This window comes from Carcharodon carcharias, chromosome 5 (assembly GCF_017639515.1).
Source record: "Carcharodon carcharias isolate sCarCar2 chromosome 5, sCarCar2.pri, whole genome shotgun sequence".
Lineage (NCBI taxonomy): Eukaryota > Metazoa > Chordata > Chondrichthyes > Lamniformes > Lamnidae > Carcharodon > Carcharodon carcharias.
In genome coordinates, this window is record NC_054471.1 from 35,432,141 (window position 1) to 35,448,500 (window position 16,360).

Sequence of the window (16,360 nt, forward strand, 5' to 3'; positions counted from 1 at the left end):
AGTCCTAACAAAGGTTATTTTTTATGGAATTGAGTAAATTGTTCTGGTGCTTTTGTAAAACACCAGACATTGAGAAATGAAGATCACTAAACCTTGATAAGGCATTTTACTTACTCGGGATGTTTTGAACTTTGTTTTAATACTGCAACATTTTTTAACTATTTTACAAGATGTAAATAGCAAAGTGGCAATACACTTTGATACAGGAGAATTTCTTTGAGCTAGAGTTCTTACCTTGTGGACCTTTTGCGGCTTTGCTCTTTGCTTACATTGTCCATATATGTACAGGAAATCAGCTTACTGATCTTTTTCTGAAATTGGGTGTTTTAAGCACGTAACACATAAGGTTAGAATCCTGTGATATTGCTCTTTGATGCCTGATTGTTAAAGAAAAGGTCAGTTAACCAACTTGTACTGTAAATAGCTGAGTTGCTTAAAACCCTAATTCCAAAATGTCAAATGCGGTAATTTTGGGAGGATGGAGGGTCAATTATTAAACTGTTTTAGTCAGAATTAATGTTTAAGAACAAATTTTTGAGAAAAAAGCTTTAATTGTGGTCGACAGCTCTTTTTGGGGGAAAAGCACCTGTAGGTTGAATTTATACTGTTTGAATTTTTTTTATGAAGGGAAAATGCTTTTGTAGATGGTTTGGATAAAAAGTTACAAGATTTGCCACATTTTGATATGATTTCCTTGTCATATTAGTTGGAGTGCAATTTAATATTAAGTATTAATAGTTCTTATTTCCTGTCATAATAACTAGTTCTGTCAAAATCAGAACCATTTGCTATAATGTATTCACAGAAATATGTTACTGCACAACAGGTTATTAAAACCAATTCATTTAATTTTGGCATTTACCCTTTATGCAAACAACTAATTCAAATTATATTTACTCACCCTGTTCCTATTTACCTTCAACCTCTTTGTCTTCATTCACTTATTCAGTCTAACCTTGTATGTTAGTATAGTTTCTGTAACAACTGCTAAACCCTGGAAGTCAATTCCACAGCCTCACAACTCTTCTGTATAAATAAACCTTTCCTTCATATCCTAACACTACGTTTATTATAAGGATCCAACATTTCCTGATACAGGAGGTCATAATAAATTTAAAAAACTTAGACACAAATTTTCTTTTTTAGCGTGCATAATCATGCATTTTCTGCTCTAAATTCGAAGCGTGATATTCTAATTAGTGTGTATATATTATCTATATATATAATCTATATGTCTATATAATCTATATACATATATATAATATATATTTTACACTAAAAGGGATTAATTTTAGAAAACATATGAATATAGTGTTGTAAGTTTTGAGGGTAGCCGAAGCCAGGTTTGGCAGCTGGATAATGAACGCGAAGATAGGAAAGCTGAAGTTAGATTTATAAAATAAGCTCACTGGAGCATAGCCAGTTGCCTTTCACTATTGCTATTAATAAGCTTTTTAACAAGAACAACTTTGTTTCCACTTTTTTTGCCTGGTGTCCATAAAATAGCAAGTACCCTTAGTGTTTGTATTTAATGAAGGGCTCTTTATTTTCACACAAGTAAAATGCTGCAATTGTTAGAAATCTGAAAACAGGAAATGCTGGAATTACTCAGCAAGTCAGGCAGTATCTACATGAGAGAGTATTTTTATTCCTTTATTTTCCTTTCTTCTCTTCTCTCTTTCCTTAATCTCTAACCATATGGGCAAGAAAATTGTTTGCTCTCAGGTAATCTGATAGGGATGTATAGAAAGGCTTAGGCTGACTGTGATCTTTAATGCTACCCAAAATTAAAGAACTGAAGCCCTCACTACCTTTCCCTTTCTCTTCATCCATTGATGCTGGAATAACATTTAGTACTTCCTTTACTTTCCTGACAGAGATCAGATTAGCTAGCTTAACAGACAAGAAATGAAATCTGAGGCCATCCTGTTGGCCTGGTTTTGTACTCGGAGCTACCTGGTTTGCATTTTCAGGGGTATTATATATATAAAGGGCAAAAACGTTATTTTATTCACTGTAGTCTACCATTGCCACCTATCTTAGAATGTGATGGACAACCTTTTTCACAGGCATCAAGTCTGCCTTACTATTGACTGACAAAGGAGGTTACAACACACCTCTCCTTCACTTACACAATAGTTTTCTTATTCTTCCATCTACGTAAGATGATAGACATGCAGCAAATCAAATCTGTTGCGAATGGGGTGGCTTCACTTTTGCTAATGACCGAAAAGACCAATTCGTGAGAGGCAGGTTCTGCCACAAGTGCTGCATATAGAGCGGTTATCAGTTGTTGTGGGTTGCTCTTTTCAGTGTTGCCACCTGTTGCCAAGCTGCTGTAACTGCTGACCACCATGGTGGTATAAGCTGGCCCACGGGTCACGTTGCTATTTTCTTCTGTCGTCAGCTAGTGTCTCCCAGGTGTGGAAATCGGTGTTTCGGGCCTTCCTGTTTTGCAAGCTTCCTTGAAGCAGACTTTGGGCATCCTACTGGTCTTCTGGCTCCAGATACCTCACCATACAGAAAATCCATGGGTATGCGACCTCCTTCCATTCTGCAAATGTCCCCAGAACCAGTGGTCGCCTCTGCTTGACAAGTGTCAACATACTCGGGATTTGCCTTTGAAAGGACTGCTGCATTCTTGATTTTGTCCTTCCATGAGATGCCTAGAATGCACTGCAAACAGAGATGGTGAAAGTTGTTGAGTTTTGTTTCTTAAAAGCTGTAAGTTATCCATGTGGCACAGCATACAACAAGGTGCTGAGAACACAGGCCACATAAACCTGCATCATGGTCCCAAAAGTCAGCTTGATGTTATTCCTTGCACCTTTTGTGAGTCAGCCAAAGGTGGTACCTGCTTTCCCTATGCATGTATTGAGGTCTGCATCAAGAGACATTGTCTGCCACCATGAACCTAAGGTAGCAGAATTTGCTAACCAATTTCAGCAGGGTGTTATTTAACATGATCAAGGGCAGAGATGTGACACCCTGTCTCATAACCATGGTTTTCTTGACGCTTATAGTAAGGAGGACAAGTTACAGGCATGGGAGAGACAACCCATGAGCCTTTGTAGCGGTGTTTCCATGTGAGTGACTAGCACATCATCAGTGTAGAGGAGTTCTCTGATCAAGACATGCTGCATTTCTGTTTTCACTTTCATTCTGGACAGATTGTGAAGCTTGCTGTTGGGCCTGGTATGCAGGTAAACTTCTACCATATTTACAGGGAAGGCAAAGGTCAGGAGCATGGAAAAGAAAATACAAAACAAAGCAGGACATAGGACACAGCCCTCTTTCACTCCATTCTTCATCCTGAAACTGTTAGAAGTGGAGCCGTCAAACTGTACAGTGCATGTCATGAAAGGAGTGGATGAGACTGAGGACTTTGGACTGCCAATTTTCTCTCTTTTAGATTCCTTCCCTACAGATGGTGTTGAATGCTTCAGTGAGATCTATGAAAGTAAGGTAAAGACGCGTATCCTGTCCCCTACACTTCTCTTATAGCTATCATTTGGAGAAGATTATGTGCACTGTAGATCTACTTGCATGGAAACCGTATTGTGCTTCTGGATACACTCGGTCTGCAACTAGATGGAGCCTTTCAAGCATGACCCTTACAAAGGCCTTCCCAGTAACAATAAGGAGTAAGGTAGTTGTTGCAAACTCCTCTATCAACTTTGTTTTGTATAATGTGATGATTTTTGCATCACGCATGTCCTGTGGAATGCAGCAGATCCTATCTTCCAACAGAGAATGAGGTCATGAAGGTGTTGCAGTAGATGGGAATTTCCATGCTTGAGCAGTTTGGCTGGAATTCTATCCTTGCCAGTACCTTTCTGCTCTCAAAGCAATTAATGGCCTTTTTGAGTTCAAGTGGTGAGGGTTTTTCATCTAACTCAAACATGACAGCAAGCTGCAGAAGAGCACTAAACAAAGACTGGGTGATGTCCATCTCACAGGAGTATCTAGCCAAGCCATGACTAACAGTTATTGCAAAAGACAGAGATGTTGCGCAAATAAGTACTGGATCAACCTATGTAAAGAAATCAAAACTGCTTGTGATAATGGAAATTTCCACGTTATGTAAGATGGGATCAAGTAAGCACTTGGTCCTACCATTGCCAGAGTTGTTCCCCTGAAATCAGATGGTGAGGTTCTCACCAACAGAAGTAAACAAAAGTCCTGCTGGGTTGAACACTACTTGCATAATATAGTTAAAAAGTGGTTGCATTTTGGCATGTGACTTTCAAATTGAGTTCTTGTTCTCAATGGTACTGTGAAGGAGGTCAAAGGTATTTCTCCATCAAAACGAATTTGCCAGTCAGGTGGGAACAGTTTGAGAGCAAATGATTTTGGATGCTATTCTGCCACTGCATAACTGGTGACAAAGCACCATTGGCAAATGGTGGATCAACTTATCCATTGCCTCAATTGTTAGGCAGCAAAGAGGAACCAAAGATTCACTTTGAAGATCGGGCTTAAAAAATTGATACAATGCAAAAAAAAGTTTAAAGACAGAACATGGCTCCAGCCACAGAATATCTTGTCACAAGTTTCATCTGATACAATGAGTGAATTTATCTTTCTGACAAAAAGGGAATTTCTGATCCACCTGTGACTCATCTGTGCATTTTAGCATATGTGCTGCTCATTGTATGCCTGAGCCTATATCAAGAGTGCTCCAGCTCCAAGTGTCTTTAATTGTATACAGTATTTATTGGAGGTGCCCTACCAATTAATCTTTTGATTATGCAGCAGTCTGCATTTTATCTGGTCTGACTCTTGGATGTATATTACAGTCCCCAGTTTTTTCTTTTGTTTATTAAAATGGTTGCTTGAATTGAGTTGTGTATTGAAAGTGAATGAAGTGGTTAAAACTGTCTTAAAAATTATGGCAGAATGTAAAGCACATAAAATTACACAATTATGTATGTGTGCCCATCTTTCCCACACTCTATGTTTGAATCGCTCCAATGAGGTTTCCACCTCCACCACAGCACTGAAATAGCTCCTAATAAAATCATCATGACACCACCTGGATTGTGACTGCATTGCATTATCCCAATGCAAGCTCTTTGACACAGTCCTCCTCCATCAATTACTCCGACATTGTCCAGCTCAGTGGGGCTGCCCTCACAGTTCTACTTTTAATAATCTGATCATAACTAAAGTAAATCCAGCAATGACTGATCTACGTGCATCCTTTCCTCTGGAGTCTCCCAAGGATCTGTCTTTGGCCTCCTCTTCTATCTGATCAACATAATTCCATTAGCCCTTGACAGTTTCATCTACGAATAATAAAGTCAGTTTCTACATTGTGTTGATGATGCCCTGTACCTCTTCACCATATCTCTCAAGTTTGCCATTGACTCTTTATTGGCATGCTTTTCTGACAGTCAGCTTGTTCTTCTGTTAAATACCGGGGAGACTAAAGACATTGCCACATTGTAGTTGAATATGCCATCCTTTTCTCAGGCATTGTCTCAGGCTGTATCAGACTGCAAGCGGTCTTGACGTTCTATACAACCCCGACATGAGGTTACCACCCCTATTCCCTTCGCCACAAAGACCTTCTGCTACCACCTGTTTTACATAGCCTGCTTCATCCCTTATGTCATCCTCCCTGCTGATGAAATCCTCATCCATGCCTTTGTCAGGTCCAGGCTATACTGGCTGCTGGACCCCCAACGCCTTCAATTTAAATTTTTTGTATTCATGTTTCACTCCCCTCCATTCCTCTGATTCTGGGCTCCTTTGCATAACCTTCTCCTCTTGTGCCTTCAGCCATCTAGGTTTTTCCTAAGCTCTTTCAATTCTCCAACTATAAGACCTTCTTTAACACCTAGCTCTTTGATCAAGCTTTTGGTTGCCCTTCTTAATATCCCCATTGTGTCCTTATTTTTGAATATGCCCCGGTGAAGCACCTTGAATATAATGTATCCTCTATATTAGAGGCATCATTTAAATGCAAATTATATGACATACGTTCCGAAAACTACTGAAGTTTGTTGAAAACTGTTTCTTTACCAGTGATGAAACAAAAGAAAATTACTGCAGTTCCTGGAAATCTGAAATAAAAACAAAAAATCCTGGAAATACTTAGCTGGTCTTGCAGCATCTTTGGAGAGAGAAATCGAGTTAATTGATTGGATTTAATGGTGCACCGGGGTCCCCAAGTCTCTGGCGACAAAGCCAGGAGCAGCAAGTCCTGCCTCAGTGCTGCTGGTCAATTAAATGGCCGACGGCTCTCTGGTCCCAGGAGCACGAGAGGGAATAATGGCCACTGCTGGGTCTGCATCCAGCCCCCAATGGCATGGAGCCGGAGTTAAAGGTGAAGGGTGCAGGTGGGAGGGTATTGGCAGGAGGCAGGCTAGAAGGCCCCAGAAAGGGGGGTGGGAGCCTGGGTGGCCAGGCAGGGGAAGGGTTGTGGGGTGGTCCAGGAAAAGGGAGTCCCTCTGATGGATCCAAGGGACATTTAAGGTGAACCCACCCCCACTGGCCTTGCCCACCACCACCTCATGCAGTGAAAGCTGCCAGGTTGAATGCTTGCATGGGCCTTTCCGAGCAGTGGTTGGATGAGATCCTTATGTAGCCATTAATTGAGCACTTGAGGAGCCGAAATGGCCTGTGGACGGGTGAGCCACCTGACTCTTCCCTTGCCACTGGTAAAATTGCGGCGTGGCAGACCTGGTGCCATGGCATTTTATGAGTCCCCTTGCATGTGATTTAACTGTGAATTGCAACAGAATTTCAGGTTAGAGCAGATTGCAGTAGAAGTATTCGTGTCTTATATATCTTTAGGAGCTCCAAAGCCCATAGCCTTTGTTTGCAATACGGTCACTTAGTTTTTAATTGAAAGTCATACGGCAATTTCACAAAATTCAGTAATTGATGAGCTGCATTTGGTCCTCTATGACATCTGCAAGTTTTTTCTGTTGCAAATACATTTTTGTTAATTGTAAGCAAGGCGCAGTGAAGAATTGGGGTTTTATACAATAAAATTGTTGATATACAACAGTGATTTTTGTCTGGCTTTTTCCATTGACTGCTGTCAGTGGACTGGGATGTGGTAAAAATTTCACAGGAAACTCTAATCATGCAGTGTAGCATGTCCTGTTAGAACATAAGAAAGAGGAGTAGGTGTAAACCACGTGGCCCATCAAGCCTGCTTCACCATTCAACACAATCATGGCTGATCTTGGCCTTCAACCTCACTTTTCTGCCCACTCACCATACGCCTTGATTCCTCAAGAGACCAAAAGCCTATCTATCCCAGCCTTAAATGTATTAAATGATGGAGCATCCACATCCCCTTCTAGAGTGGAGAGTTCCAAAGCTTCATAACCCTTTGACTGAAGTAATTTTTCCTTATCTCAGTCCTAAATAATTGGCCCCTTATCCTGAGATTGTAACCCCTTGTTTTAGATTCCATAACCAGCAGAAACAATTTCTGAGTACCCTGTCAAGCCCCTTCAGAATTTTGTAGATTCCAATGCGATTGTCTCTCATTCTTCTAAACTCCAATCCTGTTTACTCAGCCTCTTGTCATAGGACAGCCCCCTCATCCCAGGGACCAATTTGGTGAGCCTTTGCTGTACTGCCTCCAGTGCAAGTATATCCTTTCTTAAATGTGGAGACCAAAATTGCATACAATATCCAAAATGTGGTATTACCAAAACCCTGCTAGGTTATCAGTAGTGGTAGAGTGGAACTAGACTATGCCAACAGTGGAATGGCAGTTGAGAGAGTTCATATAGGAAGCAGATGGAAATGGTAGCAGGAGTGGAGATAGGGAGAAAGAGCAAGAAGAGTAGCGAAAAGGAAAAGAATGGAAATGTAGGCACTGGGGAAGGTGAGTAAGTCTGGGGGAAGGAGTGGATATTAAGGGAAAAAGGAGGAAGGGACAAAAAGAAGTCACACAAAGTGTGCAGAAAATATGGCAACAGGAAGTTAAATGGTGCAGATAAAAAGTGTACAGCTGTCAGAATTTATTAAGATCTGGAAGCTCTCTTAGCAAACATGGTAAATAAAAGCAAAACAAAAACAGAATTACCTGGAAAAACTCAGCAGGTCTATAAAAGAACTTGCATAAGAACTAGGAGCAGGAGTAGGCAATTCAGCCCCTCGAGCCTGCCCCGCCATTCATTACAATCATGGCTGATCTCATTTCTGCCTCAACTCCAGTTTCCCGCCCCCTCCTCATAATCTTTCAACCAATTACTAATTAAAAATCTGTCTATCTCCTCCTTAAATTTATTCAGCATCCTGGCATCCACTGCACTCTGAGGTAGTGAATTCCACAGATTCGCGACCCTTTGAGAAAAGTAATTTCTCCTCATCTCTGATTTAAATCTACCACCCCTTAGCCTAAAACTATGGCCTCTCGTTCTAGAATGCCCCACAAGGGGAAACATCTGCTCCACGTCTACTTTGTCTATCCCCTTTAGCATCTTTTATACCTCAATTAGATCTCCTGTCATCCTTCTAAACTCCAGCGAGTATAAGCCTAAACTGCTCAATCTCTCCTCATAAGACAAGCCCTGCATCTCTGGAATCAATCTAGTGAAACTCCTCTGAACCGTCTCTAATACAACTACATCCTTCCTCAAATAAGGGGACCAAAACAGTACTCCAGGTGCGGTCTCACCAATGCCTTGTACAGTTGCAATAACACTTCCATATTTTTATACTCCATTCCTTTAGCAATAAATGCCAAAATTCCACTTGCCTTCCTTATTACCTGCTGTACCTGCACACTAGCTTTCAGCGATTCATGCACAAGGACACCCAGATCCCACTGCACTGAAGTATTCTGAAGTTACTCTCCATTTAAGTAATAAGTCCCCTTTTTATTCTTCCGACCAAAAGGATAACCTCACACTTATCCACGTTAAACTCCAACTGCCAAATTTTGGACCATTCACCTAACCTGTCCATATCCATTTGTAAATTTCTTATTTCTTCATTGCAACTTACTTTCCCACCTATTTTGGTGTCATCTGCAAATTTAGCTATAGTACCTTCTATCCCTGAATCCAAGTCATTAATATAGATTGTAAATAGTTGGGGCCCAAGAACCGAACCCTGTGGCACCCCATTAGTTACAGCTTGTCATCCAGAAAAAGACCCATTTATCCTGACTCTCTGCTTTCTGTTGGTTAGCCAATCCTATATCCAAGCAAATACATTACCCCTAACTCCGTGTGTTCTTATCTTGTGTATTAATCTTTTGTGCAGCACCTTACCAAAGGCCTTCTGGAAGTCCAGATATACTACATCGACAGGATCACCGTTATCCACTTTGGTTGTCACATCTTCAAAGAACTCTAGCAAATTAGTCAAACACAATTTACTCTTCATAAAACCATGCTGACTCTGATGGATTGCATTTTGACTTTCCAAATGCCCCATTACTACTTCCTTAAAAATGGATTCCAACAATTTCCCAACAACAGATGTTAAACTAATTGATTTATAGTTTCCTACTTTCTGCCTCCTCCCTGCCCTTTTTGAATAAGGGCATTATATTAGCATTTTTCCAATCCACTGGAACCTTTCCAGAGTCCAGGGAATTTTGGAATATTATAGCCAATGCATCCACTATCTCCCCTGCCATTTCCTTTAAGACCCTGGGATGTAGGCCATCAGGTCCTGGGGATTTATCACCCTTTAATCCCAATAGTTTGCTCAGTACTTTTTCTCTAGTGATGGTGATTGTTCTAAGTTCCTCCTCTATATCCTCAGTACTATTGGGGTGGTACTAGTGTCCTCCACTGTGAAAACTGAAGCAAAATATTGATTAAGCGTCGCTGCCATTCCTGCGTTCCCCTCTATTAACTCCCCAGTCTCGTCCTCCAAGGGACCAACATTCACTTTAGCTACTCTCTTTCCTTTTATATACTTGTAGAAGCTTTTCAGTTTTTACATTTTGCTCTAGCTTTCTTTCATAATTTACCTTTGCTCTTTTTATTATTTTTTTAGTAACCCTTTGTTGATCTTTAAAAGTTTCCCAATCTTCCAGCCTGCCACTGACTTTTGCAATTTGGTATGCCTTAGTTTTTGCCTTTATGTTATCTTTAACTTCCTTGCTTAGCCATGGATGCTTTTTCCCCCTCTTACCGTCTTTATTCCTCATTGGGATATATTTTACTTGGGAGGAATTGAATATCTCCTTAAATATCTGCCACTGTTCATTACCTGTCCTACCTTGTAGTCTTCCTGCCCAGTCCACTGGGGCCAAATCTGCCCTCATACCTGTGTAGTGACCTTTGTTTAACTCCAGAACACTAGTGTGGGACTCAAGTTTCTTGCTCTCAAACTGATCTTGAAATTCTAGCATGCTATGATCACTCTTCCCTAGAGGATCCTTTACTATGAGACCATTAATTAACCCCATCTCATTACACAAAACCAAATCCAGAATAGCCTGCTCCCTGGCTGGTTCCACAACATATTGCTCCAAGAAATAATCTCTAATAACTCTATGAACTCTCCCTCAAGCCTTCCCTAGCCAATTTGATTAATCCAGTGGATATGCATATTAAAATCACCCATGATTATTGCCGTGCCTTTCTTACATGCTCCCAGTATTTCCTGGCTTATACCGTGCCCTGCTGCTGAACTACTGTTTGAGGACCTATAGATTACTCCCACCAGGGGCTTCTTTCCCTTGCTATTTCTTATTTCTACCAGACTGACTCTACGTCTTGCTCTCCAGTGCATTTATCATTCCTCACTATAGCACTGATCTCTTCCTTTACTAACAAAGCTACACCATCCCCTTTTCTTTCCTGCCTATCCTTCCGAAACACTGAGTACCCTTGGATATTCAACCCCCAAACCTGTTCTCCCTGTAAACACCTCTCAGTAATCGCCACCAAATCTGTTTATCTCTATTTGCGCTGTTAACGCATTAGTTTTATTCCAAATGCTACGTGCATTCAGATACAAAGCCTTTAAGTTTGCCCTATTGTCAATTTTCCCTACTCTTTTTTGATTCTTTGGTGCAGTATGGCATTCACACACTCTGTCCCTTCCTTTCACTTTTTGATAGCAAAACTTGAGGCTGATTTGTCAGTGGCAGATGAGATTGCGACATTCAGTTTTTGGATGGTAGGATGGTGAATTGCCATGTGCTTAGAACAGAAACAGATGGCAGGAAGTGAAAGGCAAAATAAAAATAGAGGGGGACAGCAGCTAAGGAAAAACAAGGAGAGAGGATACTGTTGTTTTAGTACTTGATTAATAACCAATTGAAGATTAGTTCAACTTCTGTCTTGGCTTTTTGAGAATTCATGGATTTGATTTTAAAAAACAAAATTCACATAAACTATTTTTTGTGACCATAAAACTCTTGGATTGCAGGAAAAACCTAACTGGTCAACTAACGTCCTTGCTTGGCCTGGCCTTTTTGTAACTCCTGTCGCACACCAATGTGTTTACTTTTAACTGCCATTTGACTAGCTTATTCAGTTGTAAGAAAGAGGCCCACTACCAGCTGCTCAGCAACTGGGATGAGCTTTAAATGTCAACTTTTAGAGTTAAGCCAAGAATGAAATAAAAAAGGAACATGGTGGAAATACATATGAAGAAGGGTGAAGTTCAGAGTAGTTGGAAGGGAAAAGGAGAAGGAAGGTCATCTTTTACCCCACCTCATCTCATAATGGTGTGTATGTGTTCGTGTGCGTGCGTGTGCACGTGCACAGGTCATTGATACAGTGCCACTTTCTTTTGATTAGAAGAACTTTTTGAAAGGTATCAAAAATAGTTTAAAAAGGGATGAATCTGATTAGCAAAAGTAGCCTGGATGATGAGTTTGTATAATGTTTTTGCGATAATTTCTTAGAGCAGCACATTCTACCACCAATCAGGGAGCAGGCTACACTAGATCTGGTAATGTGCAATGAGACAGGATTAATTAATAACTTCATAATGAAGGCTCCCCTAGGTAGCAGTGATCAGATTATGATTAAATTTCACATTCAGAATGAGGGAGAGAGGAATGAGTCTATGACCAGTGTTTTAAACTTAAATAAAGGCAGTTATGAAGGCACAAGGACAGAGCTAGCTAATATGAACTGGGAAATTAGGTTAAGGGATAGGAAGGGAAGGATGCACCATCTGTGGCTAACTAAGGAAGTTAAAAATATAAAATTGAAAGAAAAAATGTATAATTCCACAAAGATGAGTGGCAGGTCAGAAGATTGCACCAAATATGAAGAACAGCAAAGAATGACTAAAAGATTAATAAGGAGGGAGAAATTAGGTATAGGAGAAAGCTAGGTAGAAATATAGAAACAGGTAGTAAGATTTTCTACAGGATTTAAAAGGAAAAAAAGGAAGTAAAGTGAACGTTGTTCCTCTAGAGAGTGAGAATGGGGAATTAATACTGGAAAATAAAGAAATGGGGGCTATTTTGTATCTGTGCTCACTGTAGAGGATGCATCTAACATCCCATATATAATTGTGAATTAGGAGATGAAAAAGAAGGAGAAACCTAAAACAATTACAATCACCAGGGAAAGGGTACTAAGAAAATTATTAGAACTAAAAGCAGACAAGTCCCTGGGTCCTGATGGACTTCAGCCTAGGGCCTTAAAGTCAGTGGCTGCTGAGATAGTAGATGCATAGGTTTTAATTTTCCAAAGTACCCTAGACTCTGGAAAGATCCTATCAGATTGGAAAATAGCGAATGTGATTCCTCTATTCAAGAAAGGAGGCAGACAGAAAGCAGGAAACTACGGGCCAGTTAGCTTAAAATCTGTCATAGTAAAATAACTGGAATCTATTATTAAAGAGGTTATAGTAGAGCATTTAGAAGATCTCAGTGCAATCGAGCAGAGCCATCATGGTTTTGTGAAATCATGTTTGACTAATTTATTGGAGTTCTTTGAGGTAGTAACAAGCAATGTGGATAAAGGGAACCCGTGGATGTGCTGTACTTAGATTTCCAAAAGACATTTGACAAAGCACCACATCAAAAGTTACTATGCAAAATAAGAGCTCATGGTGTAGGGGGTAACATATTAGTATAGGTAGAGGATTGGTTAGCTAACAGGAAATATAGAATAGGTGTAATTGGGCCATTTCCGGGTTAGAAAATGTGACGAGGGGAATGCCACAGGGATCAGTGCTGGGGCCTCAACTACTTACTATTTCTGTCAATGACTTGAATAAAGAGACCAAATGTATGGTTGCTAAACTTGCTGTTGACGCAAAGATAGGGCAAGAAAGTGGTGAGGTGGATATAAAGAGTTTGCAAAGGCACATAGGTTAAGTTGATGGGCAAAAATCTGGCAGATGGTTTATAATGTGGGAATAGAATAGAAAAGGAGAATATTATTTAAATGGAGAGGGATCGCAGACTTATGTGTCCTGGTACATGAATCACAAAATGTTAGTATGCAGGTACAGCAAGTGATTAGGAAGGCAAATCTAATGTTGTGGTTTATTGTGAGGAGAATGAAAGATAAAAGTAGGGGGTGATTTGCTAAAGTTGTACAGGGCATTGGTGAGACCACATCTGGAGTACTGCGTACAGTTTTGGTCTCCTTATTTAGGAAAGGAGATGAATGCGTTAGAAGTAGTTCAGAGAAGGTTCACTTGACTGATACTTAGGATTGGAGTGGGGCAGTGTTGTCTAATGAGGAAAGGTTGGACAGGCTGAGCCTGTATCCATTGGAGAGTTTAGAAGAATGCGAGGTGAACTTATTGAAACACATAAGATCCTGAGAAAACTTGACAGGGTGGATGCTGAACGGATGCTTCCCTTTGTGGGTGAGACAGTGGACACAGTTTAAAAAAAGGGGTCTCCCATTTAAAATGCAGATGAGAAGAAATTTTTTCACAACTCTGTTCCCTGGAGAATGGTGGAGGCAGGGTCATTCAATATTTTTATGGCAGAGATAGATAGATTCTTGACTAACAAGGAAGTCAAAGGTTGTCAGATAGGCATCATGTGGAGTTGAAGCCACAATCAGATCAGCCATGATCTTATTGAATGACAGTGCAGTCTCAAGGGGCCGAATGGCCTACTCCTCTTAATTTGTATGTTCATATAACAAAAATAGTTTGATGGAAAGCTGTGACAAGTAAGTATGATTATTGAATTTCAATGCTTATTTTGTAGGAAAGGAATTTTGGTGTTAAGTTGTATTATTGTATTGCTATCAAGTTACACTTGGCTCACAAGTGGTTAACGGCAAGCAACGTGGTTGGCTCTTAAAATGCCCTCTGAACAAAGGCAATTAGGGTTGGGCAATAAATGCTGGCCTAGCCAATGACGCCCGCATCCCATGAATGAATTTAAAAAAAATGTGCAGTGCATTCATATTGATTTGACTTATCAGGTATGATGTAGCTAACAGAAGTGTGCACCTGATGTACCATGTAAGATTGAGACAGTGGAGGGAAATCCGTCCCTATAATGTTATAATCTACCCAATATTATACATAATATATCGATATGAGTGAATATATTAATGAATATTATATTAGCTACATATGGCTGAGAAAATTTCTGTTGCACCTCAAATTTTTTTAAAAATTGAGATGGAAAACACTGATTTGCAAGGTTCAGAAAAGCCCCTCCTAACAACATGAATATAGTGATTTACACAGGTGTCTGCCCTTGACTGACCATGCCAACCTCAAATTTTTGAGTACTGGGTAAGAAACTCAGCATCTAGGATTGTACTGGCAGCCTGAAAATTTCAAGAATCTTCTGATCTACCCTCACTTAATACCAATTAGACTAATAAAGCAGAACAGATTAATGTGTCCTAATCTAGGTCATCTGACCTAATATGTGGCTTAGTGCCACATTTTGTTTTAATATGTTCCTGTGAAGTGCTTTATAAAGTTTCTATATAAATATATGTTGTTAGCAACAATTTAATATATTGTACAATAAATGGTAATGGCATACACACCTAATCCTTACAAACATTGTATCATTTGATTTACCATGAACAACACCACAGGAAATCTGCTAATATCTATTGCTATATTAAAAGTCTTTTGTAACATCTGTAATTTCAATAGGTCACATACCACTTTGTTGCCTTAGCAAATTTGTCTCGTCGGCAGCTGAACCATACAAATTGGGACAATCCCAGGTTAAACCTCTCAGTTTGTGATGAGTTCCCTGATCTCAGCCAGGATGACAACAGGAGAGCCACAGTTGATCTCCGTGCCTCTGGATGCAGAGTACTGGCTCTGGTTTCCATTCCTGATCACTATCCAGTTACCCCTGCTGGACATGCACATGTGGAATTTTGCCATCAATCTTGGAGAAAGGAGCAAACTCATTAGGAAAGAATCATTTTTTAAACTTAATTTTGCCTAAAGCATGTTTTGCTTTATTCAAGCTGGAAACAATTATTCAGAGTTAATTGGAAATTATTTGTGTGCTGTGATTTAGCAAAGATTATCTGTATACTTTAATCATGAATATTAACATAAATTATGGATTTTGTTTGTTTTGTCAAGGGGACATTATTTTCAACTGTCATTACCCAGACCTGCCTCCAGATTTCATCTTTGGAGAAGATGTGGATTTTCTGCCTGAACCCACAATGCTCCATGTGAGTTTGATTTAGAATTAAAATTATCTGGTTCTTGCTTACAGCACAGTAGCTTTGGAATATGGTCTCTGAATGAGCTGACATCAGCAAGACCTTCAGGCTGTCATGTGATCCGTGTTTGAAATTATGCCAGTATTTGTGAAGCCTATTATTAAATTAATAGATTAAAATTTAAAGCTGTGTGAACCCTCAATTTTTGATATAAACATTTTTTAATGTGTGAAAAAGGCTTTTAAAAGAGCATTCTATAGCAGTCTGATGCATGTATTTTTACAGTACTCTGTTCTGCATACCAACAAGGTTTAGGGGAGAGTTGCGCTAAACTTGTCCTGCAGCTTGACATTTTCATTTTGAGTCAGAACAAATACCTTATTTGAAAGGTTCAGCTTTTTCTTTCCAACATAGTTGTGATCATGTTTAAAGTAATTTGAGGTTACTCATTGAGTTGTGGCTTTGTTGAAAAGGTGTTCTCAGTGGTTTGAAGTTGAATTGATGCAAAGTCAACCTACTGACTGGAAAGGACAGCTAAACATTTTTTACCAGCATTGTCTACTGAGTAAGTTGTTAACTTTTGTGTTTCTTTTTATTCTGAGGATGATATTGATGAGGCCACAAGTATTGCCTATTGCAATTGTCCTGAGAAGTTGGTAAAGCCCTCTCTCTTTGAAAGGCTGCAATAATTGTGCTGTTGGTGCACAGTGACAATGCAGAAATCGTGATATAGATCCACAGGGCAAATTGGAGGTGATGTTGTGAAAGTAGAGGTGGAGGGAGAT

At 39.8% G+C, this 16,360-nt stretch overlaps 1 protein-coding gene across 5 annotated transcripts in view; it reads left to right on the top strand.

The window, feature by feature from the left end:
* babam2 (BRISC and BRCA1 A complex member 2) overlaps nt 1-16,360 on the top strand; it is a 199,180-nt gene that overhangs the window by 19,246 nt on the left and 163,574 nt on the right. For all 5 annotated transcript variants that reach the window (XM_041188715.1, XM_041188713.1, XM_041188716.1 and 2 more), the window contains exon 4: nt 15,490-15,584. In XM_041188715.1, coding sequence (XP_041044649.1) covers nt 15,490-15,584 — 95 coding nt within the window. The remainder of the gene's footprint in view (nt 1-15,489; nt 15,585-16,360) is intronic.